Below are 20661 nucleotides of genomic sequence, written 5' to 3'. Positions count from 1 at the left end.
ATATCCCTTAAGCAATGCAAACTACACTTTAGTGCTATTATTGCTCATACAATCTCTATTTGGCACAAAATTGAAAAACAATGTAAATGTGAATCAAAATGGCATGCCCACACTCCAATATTTCACAATAACGCCTTGAGATCTGGAGGGTGGCTTTTGCATCCCCCCAATGCACCAAATGTGGAATCTGCACCCTTGCCGATATAATGGACAGTACTGGTTTGAGAATATTCCAAGTTCTGTAAGATACAGACACATTACCAAATAACTTTTTTTTCTATATTTACAACTTAGGTCAGCTATGCTGGCCTCTGGAGTCCCTTGGGGAACTCATCTACTGAACCATCCAATGATAGGGTTCATAAATAAATTATCTGGACACCCGAAAGGACTGATCTCTATAATACAGTATATATATATATATATATACATACAAGTATGTGGACATCCCTTCAAATTTTTGGATTAATCTATGTCAGCCAGACCCATTGTGGACATGTGTATAAAATCTAGCACACAGCCATGCAATCTCCATAGACAAACATTGGCAGTAGAAAGGCCTCACTGAAGATGTCAGTGACTTTCAACGTGGCACCGTCATAGAACGCCACCTTTCCGACCAGTCAGTTAGTCAAATTTCTGAGATCTGCCCCGGTCAACTGCAAGCGCTGCTATAAGTCGAAAACATCTAGGAGCAACAACGGCTCAGCCACGAAGTGGTAGGCCACACAAGCTCACAGAACGGAACGCCGAGTGCTGAAGCGCGTAGCGAGTAAAAATCGTCTGTCCTCGGTTGCAACACTCACCACTGAGTTCCAAACTGTCTCTGGAAGAAACGTCAGCACAATAACTTTTTTTCGTCAGGAGGGAGGATGTGGGCGGGCGGATGGGGACTGAGGGAGAATGGGTTAGGATTATTTTTGTATGCATTACTTTTATAAAAAATTTTTGCACCTGTAAACCCCCCCCCCGCCTTCAAAAAAATAATTAAAAAATAAAAAAATAAAAAGGTGTTCACGCAAAAAAGTAAAGCATCAGTCTGTGAAACTGCCTTGATGTGTCCCCTGTGAAGTCAAGGTGAGGGGCAGAACTGTCATTTGTCCAGAAGTGTGTGTTGGTTTGTGTGTGTGTGTGTGTGTGTTTGTGTGTGAGTGACACTCATCTGTCTCTCTTATCAGCAGGAGGTGCAAGCAGGCAGGCTGATACTAACCAACGGACAGCACAGTTAAATAGTAGTAGGGTGAGTGGAAATAGGTACTTACTGTACTGTGTAGTATAGTATAATGTAGTATAGTATAGTAGTGTATAGTACAGTATAGCATAGTATAATGCAGTATAGTATAGTATTGTATAGTATAGCATAGCATAGTATATTATAGTGCAGTATAGCATAGTATAGTATAGTCTAGGATAGTATAGTATATTGTAGTATAGTATAGTGTAGTATAGTATAGTATAGTGGGGTGGCAGGTAGTCTACTGGTCAGAGCTGTTTTGCAAGGAGGAATGGGAAAAAATGTCAGTCTCTCGATGTGCAAAACTGATAGAGACATACCCCAAGCGACTTACAGCTGTAATCGCAGCAAAAGGTGGCGCTACAAAGTATTAACTTAAGGGGGCTGAATAATTTTGCACGCCCAATTTTTTCAGTTTTTGATTTGTTAAAAAAGTTTGAAATATCCAATAAATGTCGTTCCACTTCATGATTGTGTCCCACATGTTGTTGATTCTTCACAAAAAAATGCAGTTTTATATCTTTATGTTTGAAGCCTGAAATGTGGAAAAAGGTCGCAAAGTTCAAGGGGGCCGAATACTTTCGCAAGGCACTGTATAAAAAATATATATAGTATGGCATGATATGGTATGGTATGATACGGTATGGTATGGTATAGCATGACATGGTATAGTACGGTATAGTATGGTATGGTAGAGTACGGTATGGTATAGTATAGTATATGGTATAGTACTGTATAGTATAGTATAGTATAGTAGGATATGGTATAGTACTGTATAGTATGATATGGTATAGCATGATATGGTCTAGTATAGTATGATATGGTATAGTATAGTATGGTATAGTATGGTATGACATAGCAAGATATGGCATGGCATGGTATGGTCTGGTATAGTATGATATAGTATGGTATGGTATAGTATGGCATAGTACTGTACAGTATGGTGTAGTATAGCATGGTATGTATAGTATCGTATGGTATAGTATGGTATGATAAAGTAGGATATGGCATGGTATGGTGTGGTATAGCATGATATGGTCTAGTATAGAATGGTATAGTAGAGTACTGCACAGTATGGTATAGTATAGTATGGTATAGTTTGGCATGGTATAGTGTAGTATGGTATGTATGATATAGTATGGTATAGTATTGTATAGTATTGTATGGTATAGTATGCTATACACAGCTGCCATCTAGTGGCCAAAATCTAAATTGCACCTGGGCTGGAATAATACAGTATGGCCTTTCTCTTGCATTTCAAAGACGATAGTACAAAAAAAAAATGTTTTTTTCTTTGTATAATCTTTTACCAGATCTAATGTGTTATATTCTCCTACATTCACTTCACATTTCTACAAACTTCAAAGTATTTCCTTTCAAATGTTATCCAGAATATGCATATCCTTGCCTCAGGTCCTGAGCTACATCTACTATTTGGGTATGGTGGTAAGGGCAACTTCTACCTGTTCCATGAAGAGAACTGTCATAGTTTATAAGGAGCAGCAACACTCCATGGAACAGCAGGTTGGTCATTTTAACGCTGTCATTGTGATGTTTTACATTTCCTGTCATTGAGTTTCATAACGTGGTGGGTCATAATTTTACAGGTTTGTAAGGTGATTGAGCGACCTGTATTAATATGTATTAAATAGAGCAAACTGTATGTGGACTCTGGGGCACAAACACAGACGAACGTACGGATGCACAAACATATTAATGCATACCCTCCATCACTTAAAATGAAATCCCACCAATGCTCATAGTGAATACCCAGAAATGCTCATAACAGGCCCATATTGGGACAGGAGATTTCCCTGTGAGCTCAGTTTGACGGCCATTTTGGAGTTCCTTACCTGAATGTCAAGGTTAGGGTTGGGGTAGGTTTATATCTACCTGAAAGTCAAGGTTAGGGTTGGGGCAGGTATATATCTACCTGAAAGTCAAGGTTAGGGTTGGGGTAGGTTTATATCTACCTGAAAGTCAAGGTTAGGGTTGGGGTAGGTTTATATCTACCTGAAAGTCAAGGTTAGGGTTGGGGTAGGTTTATATCTACCTGAATGTCAAGGTTAGGGTTGGGGTAGGTAAATACCTACCTGAAATTCAAGGTTAGGGTTGGGGCAGGTATATTTCTACCTGAAAGTCAAGGTTAGGGTTGGGGTAGGTAAATATCTACCTGAAAGTCAAGTTTAGGGTTGGGGTAGGTGTAAATTTACCTAAAAGTCAGGGTTAGGGTTGTAGTAGGTGTATATTTACCTGGAAGTCAGGGTTAGGGTTGGGGTAAGGTAGCCAGGCGGAGCGAGAGTTCTCCTGGTACTTGAAGGGGCCACCGAACACACGGGTGATGGCACTGAGGTTGAAGGCACACACCGCAGACGCTGCTATGCTATTCCTGTAGGGGGGAGGAGAGGGAGAGAGATGCATATCAATATGTATACAGTACCAGTCAAAAGTTTGGACACACCTACTCATTCCAGGGTTTTGCTTTATTTTTTACTATTTTCTACATTGTAGAATAATAGTGAAGAAATCAACAATATGAAATAACACATATGGAATCATCCAGCTTAATGAGATAGTCAGCTGAAATGCATTTCAATTAACAGGTGTGCTTTCTTAAAAGTTAACTTGGGAAATGTATTTCCTTCTTAACGTTTTAAGGCTAGGGGGCAGTATTCGGAGGTTTGGATGACTGAGGTGCACAAAGTAAACTGCCTGTTACTCAGGCCCAGAAGCTAGAATATGCATGTACATGGTAGTATTGTATAGAAAACTCTAACATTTCTAAAACCGATAAAATAATGTCTGTTAGTATGACAGAACTGATTTGGCAGGCGAAACCCCGAGGACAAATCCATCCAGGAATTTATTTTTTTTGAGGTCATTGGAATTTCAATGCTTTTCTATGGGAAAGTCTAATAATTAGGACCCAGATTGCAGTTCCTATGGCTTCCACTAGATGTCAACAGTCTTTAGAAATTGTTTCATGCTTTGTTTTTTGAAAAATGAAGAAGTATTCGTATTCTTTCAAAATATCCCTCAGAAGGACTCTAGTCTTTTGAGGCGCGTGAATGAGTTTGCGCTCCTCGTTCTTTTTCTCCGGTACTGAACACAGTATATTCCGTCTTACATTTTATAGATTATTTACATATTAGGGTACCTGAGGTTGGATTAGAAACGTTGTTTGAATTGTTTGGACGTAGTTTACAGGTAACTTTTTAGATTCCTTTGTAGGCATGTTGGGCGAGAACAGGTGGATTTCTGAATCAAACGCGCCAAATAAACTGACATTTTTGGGATATAAAGAAGGACTTTATCGAACAAAGCAACCATTCATTGTGTAACTGGGACCCATTGGATTGTAAAAAGATGAAGATCTTCAAAGGTAAGTGATTTATTTTATCGCTATTTTAGATTTTTGTGACACCTGTGCAGGCTATGAATTCGTGTTAATGCAGGAAGTGGGTGAGGCGCTGTCCTCAGACAATCAAATGTTATGCTTTCGCCGTAAAGCCTATTGTAAATCGGACAAAGCGGTTCGATTACCAAGATTCTAAACTAAATAATGGTGTATAACACTTGTATTTTGATGAATGTTTAATATTACTACTTTTGTATTTTGAATTACGCGCACTGCAATTTCACCGGATGTTGTCGAGGTGGGACGCTAGCGTCCCAATGATCTGAAAGAAGTTCATGCATTTCAGCCAATCAGTTGTGTTGTGACATGGTAGGTTTGGTATACAGAAGATGGTCCTTTACCAAATAGGGCTAAATCCATATTATGGCAAGAACGGCTCAAATAAGCAAAGAGAAACAACAGTCCATCATTACATTAAGACATGAAGGTCAGTCAATCCTGAAAAATCCAAGAACTTTGAACGTTTCTTCAAATTCAGTCGCAAAAATCATCAAGAGCTATGATGAAACTGGCTCTCATGAGGAATGGACATTAGTCCTTTGGTCTGATGAGTCCAAATTTGAGGTTTTTGGTTCTAACTGCCGTGAGATGCAGAGTCGGTGAACAGACAATCTCCACATGTGTGGTTCCCACCATGAAGCATGGAGGAGGAGGTGTGATGGTGTGGGTGTGCTTTTCTGGTGAAACTGTCTTGGATTTACTTAGAATTCAAGGCGCACTTTACCAGCATGGCTACCACAGCATTCTGCAGAGATACGCCATCCCATCTGGTCTGCGCTTAGCGGGACTATCATTTGTTTTTCAACAGGACAATGACCCAACACACCTCCAGGCCGTGTAAGGGCTATTTGACCAAGAAGGAGAGTGATGGAGATGACCTAGTCTCCACAATTACCCAACCTCTACCCAATTGAGATGGTTTGGGATGAGTTGGACTGCAAATTGAAGGAAAAACAGCCAACAAGTACATGATTCCATATGTGTAATTTCATAGTTTTAATGTCTTCACCATTATTATACAATGTAGAAAATAGTAATATAAAGAAAAACCCTTGAATGAATAGGTGTCTCAAAACGCTTGACTGGTACTGTATATATAGTATGTATATAGAGAGAGATAGATTAAGAAGCCAACTAAGCAGACACAATGCTAGCTGACTGGTATATACCTTTATATCTGTCCCTACCAGATCGTGTCTGTGGACTCAGATCACACTGTGAGTGATGGATGGTCTAAATTGACTATACATTTAACACCGGGCTTCAATTAAGAGGTTCTGCCTCTCTGGCTAAGTGTCCAGATCGGGCCTGATGAATAGCTTTGAATTTTCAAACTGTCACTTTAACAAGAATGTGTCTTCTCTAAGATATTATAAAATAACATGAGAGAAACTAGTCTGAATCAAACTGTCAAACTAAACGTGAGTGAATGATGATAGTATAATATGACTGTTCATTATCAGCTGTACCTGAAGCATACTTCAGTGTTTTGCCCACTTCAAGGTTTATTGACCATAATACGAAAAGCCATGGAGGAACCTCTAGGCAGAGTACACAGTGGAGGCTGGTGGGATGAGCTATGAGAGGACTGGCTCATTGTAACGGCTGGAATGGAATAAATGGAACTGCATCAAACGTGTGGTTTCCATACGTTTCATGTGTTTGATACCGTTCCATTCATTCCATTACAATGAGCCTGTCCTCCTATAGCTCATCCCACCAGCCGCCTCTGGAGTCTACCCTCTCTGGCTGGTATCTCTGACCATTGCCTTGTCCTGCCCATTGTGACAGAGTAAGTCTGCACAGGCCCATGTTAGAGAGGGTAAAGTGTGTGTCTGTGTGTTTCTCTGTGTTTCTCTGAGTGTTTCTCTGCATGTATCTCTGTGTATCTCTGTTTCTGTGTGTCTCCATGTGTCTCTGTGTCTCTGTGTATCTCTGTGTATCTCTGTGTATCTCTGTGTCTCTGTGTATCTCTGTGTATCTCTGTTTCTGTGTGTCTCCGTGTCTCTGTGTGTCTCTGTGTATCTCTGTGTATCTCTGTTTCTGTGTGTCTCCGTGTCTCTGTGTCTCTCTGTTTCTGTGTGTCTCTGATTCTGTGTGTCTCTGTGTGTCTCTGCCTGTCTCTGTTTTTGTGTGTCTCTGTGTGTCTCTGTGTGTCTCTGTTTCTGTGTGTTTCTGTGTGTCTCTGTGTGTCTAGAATGTATTTCTTACACGTTAGTAGTAAAGATCCCATAGAGCAGGTCTAACTCTGGCAGATAGAACGTTCCCTGTAGTTCATTATAGTTGAACGGTATCTCTCCCGGTCGAGAGCAGTTCAACCGAGCCTTCATGAACGTGGTCCAGGTGTCCTCCAATAGGAAGCGTCCTCCAATGTCGTTCTTACAGACCCGGGCAGCACGTGAGAACACGGTCCGACCACAGTCATGTTCCAACGCGTTCTCCCGAAAGAAGAAGTAGGTGAAGTTCCCGATGTCGTAGGAGGAGACAAAGTTAGGCTCTGTTGAAGTAGGAGACAAAGTTAGGTTCTATTGAAGGATGAGACAAAATTAGGCTCTGTTGAAGTAGGAGAGAAAGTTAGGCTCTGTTGAAGTAGGAGAGAAAGTTAGGCTCTGTTGAAGTAGGAGAGAAAGTTAGGCTCTGTTGAAATAGGAGACAAAGTTAGGCTCTGTTGAAGGAGGAGACAAAGTTAGGCTCTGTTGAAGTAGGAGACAAAGCTAGGCTCTGTTGAAGTAGGAGACAAAGTTAGGCTCTGTTGAAGTAGGAGACAAAGTTAGGCTCTGTTGAAGTAGGAGACAAAGTTAGGCTCTGTTGAAGGAGGAGACAAAGTTAGGCTCTGTTGAAGTAGGAGACAAAGTTAGGCTCTGTTGAAGTAGGAGACAAAGTTAGGCTCTGTTGAAGTAGGAGACAAAGTTAGGCTCTGTTGAAGTAGGAGACAAAGTTAGGCTCTGTTGAAGGAGGAGACAAAGTTAGGTTCTGTTGAAGTAGGAGACAAAGTTAGGCTCTGTTGAAGTAGGAGACAAAGTTAGGCGCTGTTGAAAGAGGGGGAAGGGCAAGAGAGAAAACAGAGGAGTTTGAGAGCGAGTGAGAGTGAGAAAGAGAGAGAGAGAGAGCAATAGAGAGATAGCAAGAGAGAGAGAGAGCAATAGAGAGATAGCAAGATCGAGGGATTCAAGAGAAAAAGCCAGAGAGAGAGAGAGAGAGAGAGAGAGAATACACTTGAACCCAATGCCCTTCATGGTTGTGAGGTCTGGGGTCCGTTCACCAACCAATAATTTACAAAATGGGGCAAACACCAGAATTCTGCAAAAATATCCTCAGTGTTCAATGCAAAACACCAAATATTGCATGCAGAGCACAATTAGGCTGATACCCACTAATTATCAAAATCCAGAAAAGAGCTGTTAAATTCCAAAAAAAGGAAGTGATTCCCAAACGTTCCACAACAAAGCCATCACCGACAGAGAGATGAACCTGGAGAAGAGCCCCCTAAGCAAGCTGGTCCTGGGGCTCTGTTCACAAACACAAACAGACCTCAATGAGCCTCAAGACAGCAACAAAATTAGACACAAACAAATCATGAGAAAACAAAAAGATAATTACTTGACAATTTGGAATGAATTTACAAAAAAACCCAGAGTAAACTAGAATGCTATTTGGTCCTAAACAGACAATAAATAGTGGCAGAATACCTGACCACTGTGACTGGCCCAAACTTAAGGAAAGCTTTGACTATGTACAGATTCAGTGAGCATAGCCTTGCAATTGAGAAAGTCCGTCTTAGGCAGACCTGACTCTCAGGAGAAGACAGGCTATGTGCACACTGCCCACAAAATGAGGTGGAAACTGAGCTGCACTTCCTAACCTCCTGCCCAATGTATGACCATATTAGAGACACATATTTCCCTCAGGTTACACAGACAAACCCAATTTTGAAAACAAACCCAGTTTTGAAAAACTCCCATATCTACTGGGTGAAATTCCACAGTGTGCCATCACAGCAGCAATATGTGTGACCTGTTGCCACAAGAAAAGGGCAACCAGTGAAGAACAAACACCATTGTAAATACAACCCATATTTATGTTTATTTATTTAGGGGGGTCCATAGGATCTTGATGTAGAGCTGTGAGGTAAAGGTGATTAGGGGAAATAAATGATGGCATTTTTATGAATGACTTTTGTGTTCCAATAGTGAAACCTATTATTCATCCTGGGAAGCCTACAGATTCAGATGAGGAATCACCAAAGCAGTGATGTAGTGCCGTAAATCTGCTGACCTCCCACATCCACTCATTGCTGGGGTGTTCATTTTTATGTGTGACATTATTGGACCTTAACCACATGCATTATCCTCCTTGACAGTGATTTAATCCACTTTTAAATTAAACATTATTTTTTTTTGTTGCTCTTTCAAACGGTCTTCTCCTCCTCAGCTTTGCACAGCATCACTGGAGAAGAGAGAGAGAGAGAGAGAGAGAGAGAGAGAGAGAGAAAGAGAAATCTATTTGACATAAAATGAGTTGCTGAACCCTTTTCTCAAAGGTTGCTGCAACACGTGGAGCCTTTTTATCCACAGTATATATTTATTTTTATGGTTGTATTTTATTGGTTTAAAGCGAATCAGATCCATGGTTGACAAGAGATTGACTCTTTTAGAGGGAGAGAATGAGTGAAGCAGCGTTTTCAATCAGCAGCCTTGTTCCAGGGGGGCTGTGCTTCTGAACTGGAACACACTGAGCTCTTCAGGCCGACACGCTGATTTCATTGTTTCACTACCAGATGAAAATTTCACTTTGATGTCCTTCGACAAGGAAAGAGGCAAAAATGTCAATAAAGAACGAGAAAGATTTTGTGACATAATTATTATTTTTTTTAAAGAAGTTAAAGACTTTGAGCCCTTGTTGTCTTGAAAGGAACGAGAACAAAACAAAGTGTGTTTATGGTCTTGTCATCGGTGAACTGTGTGACAGTGACAGACATCACAAGTTACCTCCTTCAACCCCTTTTCTACATCTCTATACTACTACTGCTTATCCCCCTACCCTTCACTTCCTTCCAGGTCCCGGCCTAGCATTCAGCCATTTGGAGTTGTCCTAAGCATTGTATAATAACACCCCACTATCTCCTACTCCCCTTTCCTTTACCCAGTACCCTGGCCTACCATTCAGCCATTTGGAGTTGTCCTAAGCATTGTATAATAACACCCCACAATCCCCTACTCCCCTTTCCTTTACCCAGTACCCTGGCCTACCATTCAGCCATTTGGAGTTGTACTGTGCGGTGCGTAGAGGCGGCAGCCCCCCCAGACTGCGGTAGATAGCTGGGTCTCTGCCAGAGAAGTCCATGGCGGTAGCAGCATACAGATCTCCACTGGACGTGATCAGGGCTGTGGAGTTATGGAGAGGGTTGTAGGGACAACGGGCCATCCCACTGATCTGGTCATGGATCTCTGTCAGGTTGGTCAGCTAGAGGGGGCGGGGCAGGAGGGGGCGGGGCAGGAGGGAGAGGGGGAGGAGGGAGAGGGGGAGGAGGGAGAGGGGGAGGAGGTGAGGGGGGGAAGAGGGAGAGGGACAGAGGTGGAGCAGATGAGGGGGGGAGAGGGGGACAAAGGTGGAGGAGATGAGGGGGGAGGAGAGAGGGGGACAGAGGTGGAGCAGATGAGGGGGGGAGGAGAGAGGGGGACAGAGGTGGAGCAGATGAGGGGGGGAGGAGAGAGGGGGACAGAGGTGGAGGAGATGAGGGTGGGGGGGGGACAGAGGTGGAGGAGATGAGGGGGGGAGAGGGGGACAGAGGTGGAGGAGATGAGGGGGAGGAGAGAGGGGGACAGAGGTGGAGGAGATGAGGTGGGGGGAGAGGGGGACAGAGGTGGAGCAGGTGAGGTGGGGTCTCCATTACTGTCAGTTGCAGCAGAACGATCACACAATGAGACAAGGCTAAACATTGAGCACTTGGGATGTTGCTTGGTTACCACAGGACGAGGGAGATATTTGGGAGTTTGACTTGAATAACTGATCATGATAATACAAGTTCAAGGCAAAGCAATGTGAGAGCAGAGTGCTTGTGCTTATAAGTAGGAATTCTTCATCTCATTACATTCTTGTCATGATTATCATCCACTCCATTCATGCTAATGCTAATCATTGCTTCCACCACACACACAGTCAACACACACATACACACACGCACGTCTTGTCTTGTACATTATCAGCCCTCCATGTCCAAGAGGTAATTGACATTTGTACAGAGCTCAGATTAAAAATAAGGATATTGGAGTCCCATGAACTATAATGCCTGTGAAACTGCTTTTCTCCTCTAGGAAAAAACCTGTCACTTATCGTTACCGTAGGACCATCTTACAGTACCCAGCTCAAATAGGGGCGGCAGGTAGCCTAGTGGTTAGAGTGTAGAGGAGGCAGGTAGCCTAATGGTTAGAGTGTAGGGACGGCAGGTAGCCTAGTGGTTAGAGTGTAGGGACGGCAGGTAGCCTAGTGGTTAGAGTGTAGGGACGGCAGGTAGCCTAGTGGTTAGAGTGTAGGGACGGCAGGTAGCCTAGTGGTTAGAAGGGGGAGGCAGGTAGCCAGGTGGTTAGAGGGGGGAGGCAGGTAATCTAGTGGTTAGAGGGGAGGCAGGTAGCCTAGTGGTTAGAGGGAGGAGGCAGGTAGCCTAGTGGTTAGAGGGGGGAGGCAGGTAATCTAGTGGTTAGAGGGGAGGCAGGTAGCCTAGTGGTTAGAGAGGGAGGCAGGTAACCTAGTGGTTAGAGTGTAGGGACGGCAGGTAGCCTAGTGGTTAGAAGGGGGAGGCAGGTAGCCAGGTGGTTAGAGGGGGGAGGCAGGTAATCTAGTGGTTAGAGGGGAGGCAGGTAGCCTAGTGGTTAGAAGGGGGAGGCAGGTAGCCTAGTGGTTAGAGGGGGGAGGCAGGTAATCTAGTGGTTAGAGGGGAGGCTGGTAGCCTAGTGGTTAGAGAGGGAGGCAGGTAACCTAGTGGTTAGAGGGGGGAAGCAGGTAATCTAGTGGTTAAAGGGGAGGCAGGTAGCCTAGTGGTTAGAGAGGGAGGCAGGTAACCTAGTGGTTAGAGGGGGGAAGCAGGTAACCTAGTGGTTAGAGGGGGGAGGCAGGTAGCCTTGTGGTTAGAGGGGGGCGGCAGGTAGCCTAGTGGTTAGAGTGTAGGGACGGCAGGTAGCCTAGTGGTTAGAAGGGGGAGGCAGGTAGCCTAGTGGTTAGAGGGGGGAGGCAGGTAATCTAGTGGTTAGAGGGGAGGCAGGTAGCCTAGTGGTTAGAGAGGGAGGCAGGTAACCTAGTGGTTAGAGGGGAGAGGCAGGTAACCTAGTGGTTAGAGGGGGGAGGCAGGTAGCCTAGTGGTTAGAGGGGGGAGGCAGGTAGCCTAGTGGTTAGAGAGGGGAGGCAGGTAACCTAGTGGTTAGAGTGCAGGGACGGCAGGTAGCCTAGTGGTTAGAGGGGGGAGGCAGGTAGCCTAGTGGTTAGAGGGGGGCGGCAGGTAGCCTAGTGGTTAGAGGGGGGAAGCAGGTAGCCTAGTGGTTAGAGGGGGGAGGCAGGTAGCCTAGTGGTTAGAGGGGGGAGGCAGGTAGCCTAGTGGTTAGAGGGGGGAGGCAGGTAGCCTAGTGGTTAGAGGGGGGAGGCAGGTAGCCTAGTGGTTAGAGGGGGGAGGCAGGTGGCCTAGTGGTTAGAGGGGGGAGGCAGGTGGCCTAGTGGTTAGAGGGAGGAGGCAGGTAGTCTAGTGGTTAGAGGGGGGAGGCGGGTAGCCTAGTGGTTAGAGGGGGGAGGCAGGTAGCCTAGTGGTTAGAGGGGGGCGGCACATAGATTAGTGGTTAGAGGGGGGAGGCAGGTAGCCTAGTGGTTAGAGGGGGGAGGCAGGTAGCCTAGTGGTTAGAGGGGGGAGGCAGGTAGCCTAGTGGTTAGAGGGGGGAGGCAGGTAGCCTAGTGGTTAGAGGGGGGAGGCAGGTAGCCTAGTGGTTAGAGGGGCGAGGCAGGTAGCCTAGTGGTTAGAGGGTTGGACTATTATCTGGAAGGTTGCAATATTGAATCCCAGAGCTGACAAGGTGAAAATCTGTCATTCTGCCCATGAACAATGCAGTTAACCCACTGTTCTTTGGCCGTCATTGAAAATAAGAATATGTTCTTAACTGACTTGCCTAGTTAAATTAAGGTCAAATAAATCCTCCCTTTTGTTATCAGTTTTGGATACAAATCCAACCCCTGGAGAATCAGCCAGGGTAAGACAAAGGCTACCTACACAGTTCCTTTACCCTATCCTAAACCACACACTAATTTGGGAAAAAGTCTGTCCTCTCTCCTCCAATCCTCTCCCCTCCAATCCTCGCTCCTCCAGTCCTCTCTCCTCCAGTCCTCTCTCCTCCAGTCCTCTCTCCTCCATCCTCTCTCCTTTGTGTCCCGGAAACCAAAACTGGTAGAGGAGAGTGTCAATTTGTTAGTAGGTGAATGGAAGAGTGTCCTTCCCTCCTCGTTAGCCACTTTTCATCAGGATAGTGAATCCGCCCTGAGTCCTTCATCAGCATAGCGTATCCGCCCTGAGTCCTTCATCAGGATAGCGTATCCGCCCTGAGTCCTTCATCAGGATAGTGTAAACCTGAGTCCTTCATCAGGATAGCGTAAACCTGAATCCTTCATCAGGATAGCGTATCCTACCTGAGTCCTTCATCAGGATAGTGTATCCGCCCTGAGTCCTTCATCAGGATAGTGTAAACCTGAGTCCTTCATCAGGATAGCGTAAACCTGAGTCCTTCATCAGGATAGCGTATCCTACCTGAGTCCTTCATCAGGATAGTGTATCCGCCCTGAGTCCTTCATCAGGATAGTGTAAACCTGAGTCCTTCATCAGGATAGCGTAACCCTGAGTCCTTCATCAGGATAGCGTATCCGCCCTGAGTCCTTCATCAGGATAGTGTAAACCTGAGTCCTTCATCAGGATAGCGTGAACCTGAATCCTTCATCAGGATAGCGTATCCTACCTGAGTCCTTCATCAGGATAGTGTATCCGCCCTGAGTCCTTCATCAGGATAGCGTATCCGCCCTGAGTCCTTCATCAGGATAGTGTAAACCTGAGTCCTTCATCAGGATAGCGTAAACCTGAGTCCTTCATCAGGATGGCATATCCTACCTGAGTCCTTCATCAGGATAGTGTATCCGCCCTGTCCTTCATCAGGATAGTGTAAACCTGAGTCCTTCATCAGGATAGCGTAAACCTGAGTCCTTCATCAGGATAGCGTAAACCTGAGTCCTTCATCAGGATAGCGTAAACCTGAGTCCTTCATCAGGATAGCGTAAACCTGAGTCCTTCGTCGGGATAGCATATCCTACCTGAGTCCTTCATCAGGATAGTGTAAACCTGAGTCCTTCATCAGGATAGCGTAAACCTGAATCCTTCATCAGGATAGCGTATCCTACCTGAGTCCTTCATCAGGATAGTGTATCCGCCCTGAGTCCTTCATCAGGATAGTGTAAACCTGAGTCCTTCATCAGGATAGCGTAAACCTGAGTCCTTCATCAGGATAGCGTAAACCTGAGTCCTTCATCAGGATAGCGTAAACCTGAGTCCTTCGTCAGGATAGCATATCCTACCTGAGTCCTTCATCAGGATAGTGTAAACCTGAGTCCTTCATCAGGATAGTGTAAACCTGAGTCCTTCATCAGGATAGTGTAAACCTGAGTCCTTCATCAGGATAGCGTATCCTACCTGAGTCCTTCATCAGGATAGTGTAAACCTGAGTCCTTCATCAGGATAGTGTAAACCTGAGTCCTTCATCAGGATAGTGTAAACCTGAGTCCTTCATCAGGATAGCATAAACCTGAGTCCTTCATCAGGATAGCGTATCCTACCTGAGTCCTTCATCAGGATAGTGTAAACCTGAGTCCTTCATCAGGATAGCATAAACCTGAGTCCTTCATCAGGATAGCGTATCCTACCTGAGTCCTTCATCAGGATAGTGTAAACCTGAGTCCTTCATCAGGATAGCATAAACCTGAGTCCTTGATCAGGATAGCGTATCCTACCTGAGTCCTTCATCAGGATAGTGTAAACCTGAGTCCTTCATCAGGATAGCGTAAACCTGAGTCCTTCATCAGGATAGTGTAAACCTGAGTCCTTCATCAGGATAGCGTAAACCTGAGTCCTTCATCAGGATAGCATAAACCTGAGTCCTTCATCAGGATAGCGTATCCTACCTGAGTCCTTCATCAGGATAGTGTATCCTACCTGAGTCCTTCATCAGGATAGCGTATCCTACCTGAGTCCTTCATCAGGATAGCGTAAACCTGAGTCCATTGCGGAAGAGTTTAATATCTGCAACACCACCTTTGAAGCAGTTGTTGTTTTCCCAGAGGAGAAAAGAATGCAAAAAAATAGCTACAATTGTTTTTATATGTATTTTGAGTTTTACTCCCCTGTGCAAGTAATTTGCCTGATGACAAGCGAGTGGTGAAGGAGAGTCTCATTTCTGTCCACTTCCCATTTCCTCGCTTACCTTTGAAATTTTTGAAAAAGGGAGGTGACAGAGGACAGAGGAGAGAGGATGCAGGAGTTGAACAAATCTATTTGAGAAAAGGCTTAACAACAAAATATCTATCACAGGACCAATGCTAAGAAAAAAACTCCACCTTCACCATACCGCCGTATTTCCTATAGAGGTTCACACACTTGTAGTTTCCCCTAGAAGCTTTGGGTCATTATAATGACCTGTTATTCCTCCTGGTAGTGTTGGGTCATTATAATGACTTGTTATTCCTCCTGGTAGAGTTGGGTCATTATAATGACTTGTTATTCCTCCTGGTAGTGTTGGGTCATTATAATGACTTGTTATTCCTCCTAGTAGTGTTGGGTCATTATAATGACTTGTTATTCCTCCTAGTAGAGTTGGGTCATTATATAGACTTGTTATTCCTCCTGGCAGTGTTGTGTCATTATAATGACTTGTTATTCCTCCTCGTAGAGTTGTGTCATTATAATGACTTGTTATTCCTCCTGGTATTGTTGTGTTATTATAATTACTTGTTATTTGTCCTGGTAGAGTTGGGTCATTATAACGACTTGTTATTCCTCCTGGTAGAGTTGTGTCATTATAATGACTTGTTATTCCTCCTCGTAGAGTTGTGTCATTATAATGACTTGTTATTCCTCCTGGTATTGTTGTGTCATTATAATGACTTGTTATTTGTCCTGGTAGAGATGGGTCATTATAACGACTTGTTATTCCTCCTGGTAGAGTTGTGTCATTATAATGACTTGTTATTCCTCCTGGTAGAGTTGTGTCATTATAATGACTTGTTATTCCTCCTGGTAGAGTTGTGTCATTATAATGACTTGTTATTCCTCCTAGTAGTGTTATGTCATTATAATGACTTCTTATTCCTCCTCGTAGAGTTGTGTCATTATAATGACTTGTTATTCCTCCTGGTATTGTTGTGTCATTATAATGACTTGTTATTTGTCCTGGTAGAGTTGTGTCATTATAATGACTTGTTATTCCTCCTAGTAGAGTTGTGTCATTATAATGACTTGTTTTTCCTCCTGGTAGAGTTGTGTCATTGTAATGACTTGTTATTCCTCCTAGTAGTGTTATGTCATTATAATGACTTGTTATTCCTCCTGGTAGAGTTGTGTCATTATAACGACTTGTTATTCCTCCTGGTAGAGTTGGGTCATTATAACAACTTGTTATTCCTCCTGGTAGAGTTGTGTCATTATAACGACTTGTTATTCCTCCTGGTAGAGTTGTGTCATTATAAAGAGTTATTATTCTTCCTGGTAGAGTTGTGTCATTATAATGACTTGTTATTCCTCCTAGTAGAGTTGTGTCATTATAATGACTTGTTTTTCCTCCTGGTAGAGTTGTGTCATTATAATGACTTGTATTTCCTCCTAGTAGTGTTATGTCATTATAATGACTTGTTATTCCTCCTGGTAGGGTTGTGCCATTATAATGACTTTTTATTCCTCCTGGTATTGTTGGGTCATTATAATGACTTGTTATTCCTCCTGGTAGAGTTGGGTCATTATAACAACTTGTTATTCCTCCTGGTAGAGTTGTGTCATTATAACGACTTGTTATTCCTCCTGGTAGAGTTGTGTCATTATAAAGAGTTATTATTATTCCTGGTAGAGTTGTGTCATTATAATGACTTGTTATTCCTCCTAGTAGTGTTGGGTCATTATAATGACTTGTTATTCCTCCTAGTAGAGTTGTGTCATTATATAGACTTGTTATTCCTCCTGGTAGTGTTGGGTCATTATAATGACTTGTTATTCCTCCTAGTAATGTTGTGTCATTATAATGACTTGTTATTCCTCTTGGTAGAGTTGGGTTATTATAATGACTTGTTATTCCTCCTGGTAGAGTTGTGTCATTATAATGACTTGTTATTCCTCCTAGTAGTGTTATGTCATTATAATGACTTGTTATTCCTCCTGGTAGAGTTGGGTCATTATAATGACTTGTTATTCCTCCTAGTAGAGTTGTGTCATTATAATGACTTGTTATTCCTCCTAGTAGTGTTGGGTCATTATAAAGACTTGTTATTCCTCCTGGTAGTGTTGGGTCATTATAATGACTTGTTATTCCTCCTAGTAGTGTTGTGTCATTATAATGACTTGTTATTCCTCCTGGTATTGTTGTGTCATTATAATGACTTGTTATTCCTCCTCGTAGAGTTGTGTCATTATAATGACTTGTTATTCCTCCTGGTATTGTTGTGTCATTATAATGACTTGTTATTCCTCCTGGTAGAGTTGGGTCATTATAACGACTTGTTATTCCTCCTGGTAGTGTTGGGTCATTATAATGACTTGTTATTCCTCTTGGTAGAGTTGGGTCATTATAATGACTTGTTATTCCTCCTCGTAGAGTTGTGTCATTATAATGAATTGTTATTCCTCCTGGTATTGTTGTGTCATTATATAGACTTGTTATTCCTCCTGGTAGTGTTGGGTCATTATAATGACTTGTTATTCCTCTTGGTAGAGTTGGGTCATTATAATGACTTGTTATTCCTCCTCGTAGAGTTGTGTCATTATAATGAATTGTTATTCCTCCTGGTATTGTTGTGTCATTATAATGACTTGTTATTCCTCCTGGTAGAGTTGGGTCATTATAACGACTTGTTATTCCTCCTGGTAGAGTTGTGTCATTATAATGACTTGTTATTCCTCCTGGTAGAGTTGTGTCATTATAATGACTTGTTATTCCTCCTAGTAGTGTTATGTCAATATAATGACTTGTTATTCCTCCTGGTAGAGTTGGGTCATTATAATGACTTGTTATTCCTCCTGGTAGAGTTGTGTCATTATAATGACTTGTTATTCCTCCTAGTAGTGTTGGGTCATTATAATGACTTGTTAATCCTCCTAGTAGAGTTGGGTCATTATAAAGACTTGTTATTCCTCCTAGTAGTGTTATGTCATTATAATGACTTGTTATTCCTCCTAGTAGTGCTGGGTCATCATAGTGACTTATTTTTCCTCCTAGTAGTGCTGGGTCATTATAATGACTTGTTATTCCTCCTGGTAGAGTTGGGTCATTATAATGACTTGTTATTCCTCCTGGTAGTGTTGGGTCATTATAATGACTTGTTATTCCTCCTAGTAGTGTTGGGTCATCATAATGACTTGTTATTCCTCCTAGTAGAGTTGGGTCATTATATAGACTTGTTATTCCTCCTGGCAGTGTTGGGTCATTATAATGACTTGTTAATCCTCCTAGTAATGTTGTGTCATTATAATGACTTGTTATTCCTCCTGGTATTGTTGTGTCATTATAATGACTTGTTATTCCTCCTGGTAGTGTTGGGTCATTATAATGACTTGTTATTCCTCCTCGTAGAGTTGTGTCATTATAATGACTTGCTATTCCTCCTGGTATTGTTGTGTCATTATAATTACTTGTTATTTGTCCTGGTAGAGTTGGGTCATTATAACGACTTGTTATTCCTCCTGGTAGAGTTGTGTCATTATAATGACTTGTTATTCCTCCTGGTAGAGTTGGGTCATTATAACGACTTGTTATTCCTCCTGGTAGAGTTGTGTCATTATAATGACTTGTTATCCCTCCTGGTAGAGTTGTGTCATTACAATGACTTGTTATTCCTCCTGGTAGAGTTGGGTCATTATAACGACTTGTTAATCCTGGTAGAGTTGGGTCATTATAATGACTTGTTATTCCTCCTGGTAGAGTTGGGTCATTATAATGACTTGTTATTCCTCCTGGTAGAGTTGTGTCATTATAATGACTTGTTGTTCCTCCTGGTATTGTTCTGTCATTATAATTACTTGTTATTCCTCCTGGTAGAGTTGTGTCATTATAATGACTTGTTATTCCTCCTGGTAGAGTTGTGTCATTATAATGACTTGTTATTCCTCCTGGTACAGTTGGATCATTATAATGACTCTAGTGAAATCCATCTGTTGACCTGGATAATGCGTTATTAAACGCCCTCACTGACTTAAAGAAATCCCTGAGTAAAGCGTAATTAAACCACATCACTGGATGAATGAAAGCCCTGGGTAACTTGTTATTACTTAAGGAAAGCCTTTCCGTTTTCACAAGCAGCTCGATGTGAGACTCGGTGCTCAGACGTTTGGTTTGCCTGCCTTTGAAAGCGGGCCAAATCCAGCTCTCTGTGTTTAAAAATACTTAACAGCTCAACCTACACATGGCCCTGACACTTGTTCCCACTAAAAAGTCACGCAGCATAACCTGAGGCAGCAGTTCTGAATACGTTTAAGAGGTGGAACGTGTACGGTGTTGATATGTCATTATAACACATGGTGTAACCGTGAAATCTCACGGTGAATAAAATATGCTTAGAGCGAGATTTTCACCTCCATTCCTATCAATCTAAGCTGAAGTCATGTTTTTTTCTGAGTGGATTTATATAAACCAACATTTTCTTGTTACAATTTATTGGGTAGACGCATACTGTTGTGTAAATAAATGTTTGTTTCGATGGAAACCCTTGGAAACACAAATAAATTATAAATACTGAATTATAAATACTATATTCTCCAATTGGGGTTCCACAATATCTAACCATACAGAACACAAGCCTTGTTTGACGGACACACTAAAGCTTCTCTATAATGCTGGCTGTAGTTTCGGGTTAATCAACGAGAGATGGACTTTCTACTTCCTCTAGGGACGTGACACTTATTCAAACAGCACAACAGAACGGGTCACTTTGGATAGATTTATTACAGTGGGTCGACTTGGATCACTGTTGGTTCCGGCCACACAAACTACCTCCGCTCCGGGCCTCCGGCCTGACCCAGCTCAACCCACCAGAGTGTCTGTGTCTGTGCCGGACGTTTGAGATGAAAAGGGGGTATTGATGGAGCTCTTCCTGTGTGTTGAGGGAAGTGTTTGGGTCAAGCTGGACCTGGAAGATGGGTCTAATAGGAGTAGAGTGTAGATAGAGGCTGACCTGGAAGATGGGTCTAATAGGAGTAGAGTGTAGATAGAGGCTGACTCATAGTAAACCAATGGGAGGAATGAGTTTGTGAGACACACACTCAGCGCTACTGACTGGGCTTTCAGTTCATCTCGCTTCCGCTTCGTTTCTTCCTGGTCAGTTGCCATGTGACACTTCCTGGCAGCCGACTCAGAAACGTCATCAGACACAGAGAGTGACAGGCTAGGAGGTATTAGATGTCTGAGTCAATGATTCCTAGCTGTCTACAGGATAGATGAGGACATTGGGTCTGCAATAATAGGCTCTATGTCATCGTCGCCACCATCATCATCATCATCGTCATGATCAATACCATGGATAGAGGATTGCATTCCCACTTTACTCACAATGGCAAATATAATCCTGCCATTCGAGGCCATACATATTGGTATGGTGTTAAAATTAATTAGAATATTGAATGAGGACATTTGAACAGTGACTACATTATTAATGAACAGGATATGCATCCTACTTTATGACTTAGTGGAAGGAAACTAAATGTATATTGTTATCTCCTCGCTCCCTCTCCTCGCTTCCT

At 42.9% G+C, this 20661-nt stretch overlaps 1 protein-coding gene across 3 annotated transcripts in view; it reads right to left on the bottom strand.

Moving 5' to 3' along the window:
* LOC110489566 (semaphorin-5A) overlaps positions 1 to 20661 on the bottom strand; it is a 282353-nt gene that overhangs the window by 135225 nt on the left and 126467 nt on the right. For all 3 annotated transcript variants that reach the window (XR_005036038.1, XM_036943684.1, XM_036943683.1), the window contains exons 7-9: positions 9902 to 10115; positions 6864 to 7149; positions 3488 to 3623 (exon numbers count right to left, since the gene is read on the bottom strand). Coding sequence is in view for 2 of the 3 variants with exons in the window: in XM_036943684.1 (XP_036799579.1) it covers positions 3488 to 3623; positions 6864 to 7149; positions 9902 to 10115 (636 nt within the window). In the remaining variant the exon portion in view is untranslated. The remainder of the gene's footprint in view (positions 1 to 3487; positions 3624 to 6863; positions 7150 to 9901; positions 10116 to 20661) is intronic.

Source organism: Oncorhynchus mykiss, chromosome 15, assembly GCF_013265735.2.
Source record: "Oncorhynchus mykiss isolate Arlee chromosome 15, USDA_OmykA_1.1, whole genome shotgun sequence".
Taxonomy (NCBI): Eukaryota; Metazoa; Chordata; class Actinopteri; order Salmoniformes; family Salmonidae; genus Oncorhynchus; species Oncorhynchus mykiss.
The sequence above is the reverse complement of the archived record's forward strand: the minus strand, read 5'-3'. Positions and strand labels throughout refer to the sequence as shown.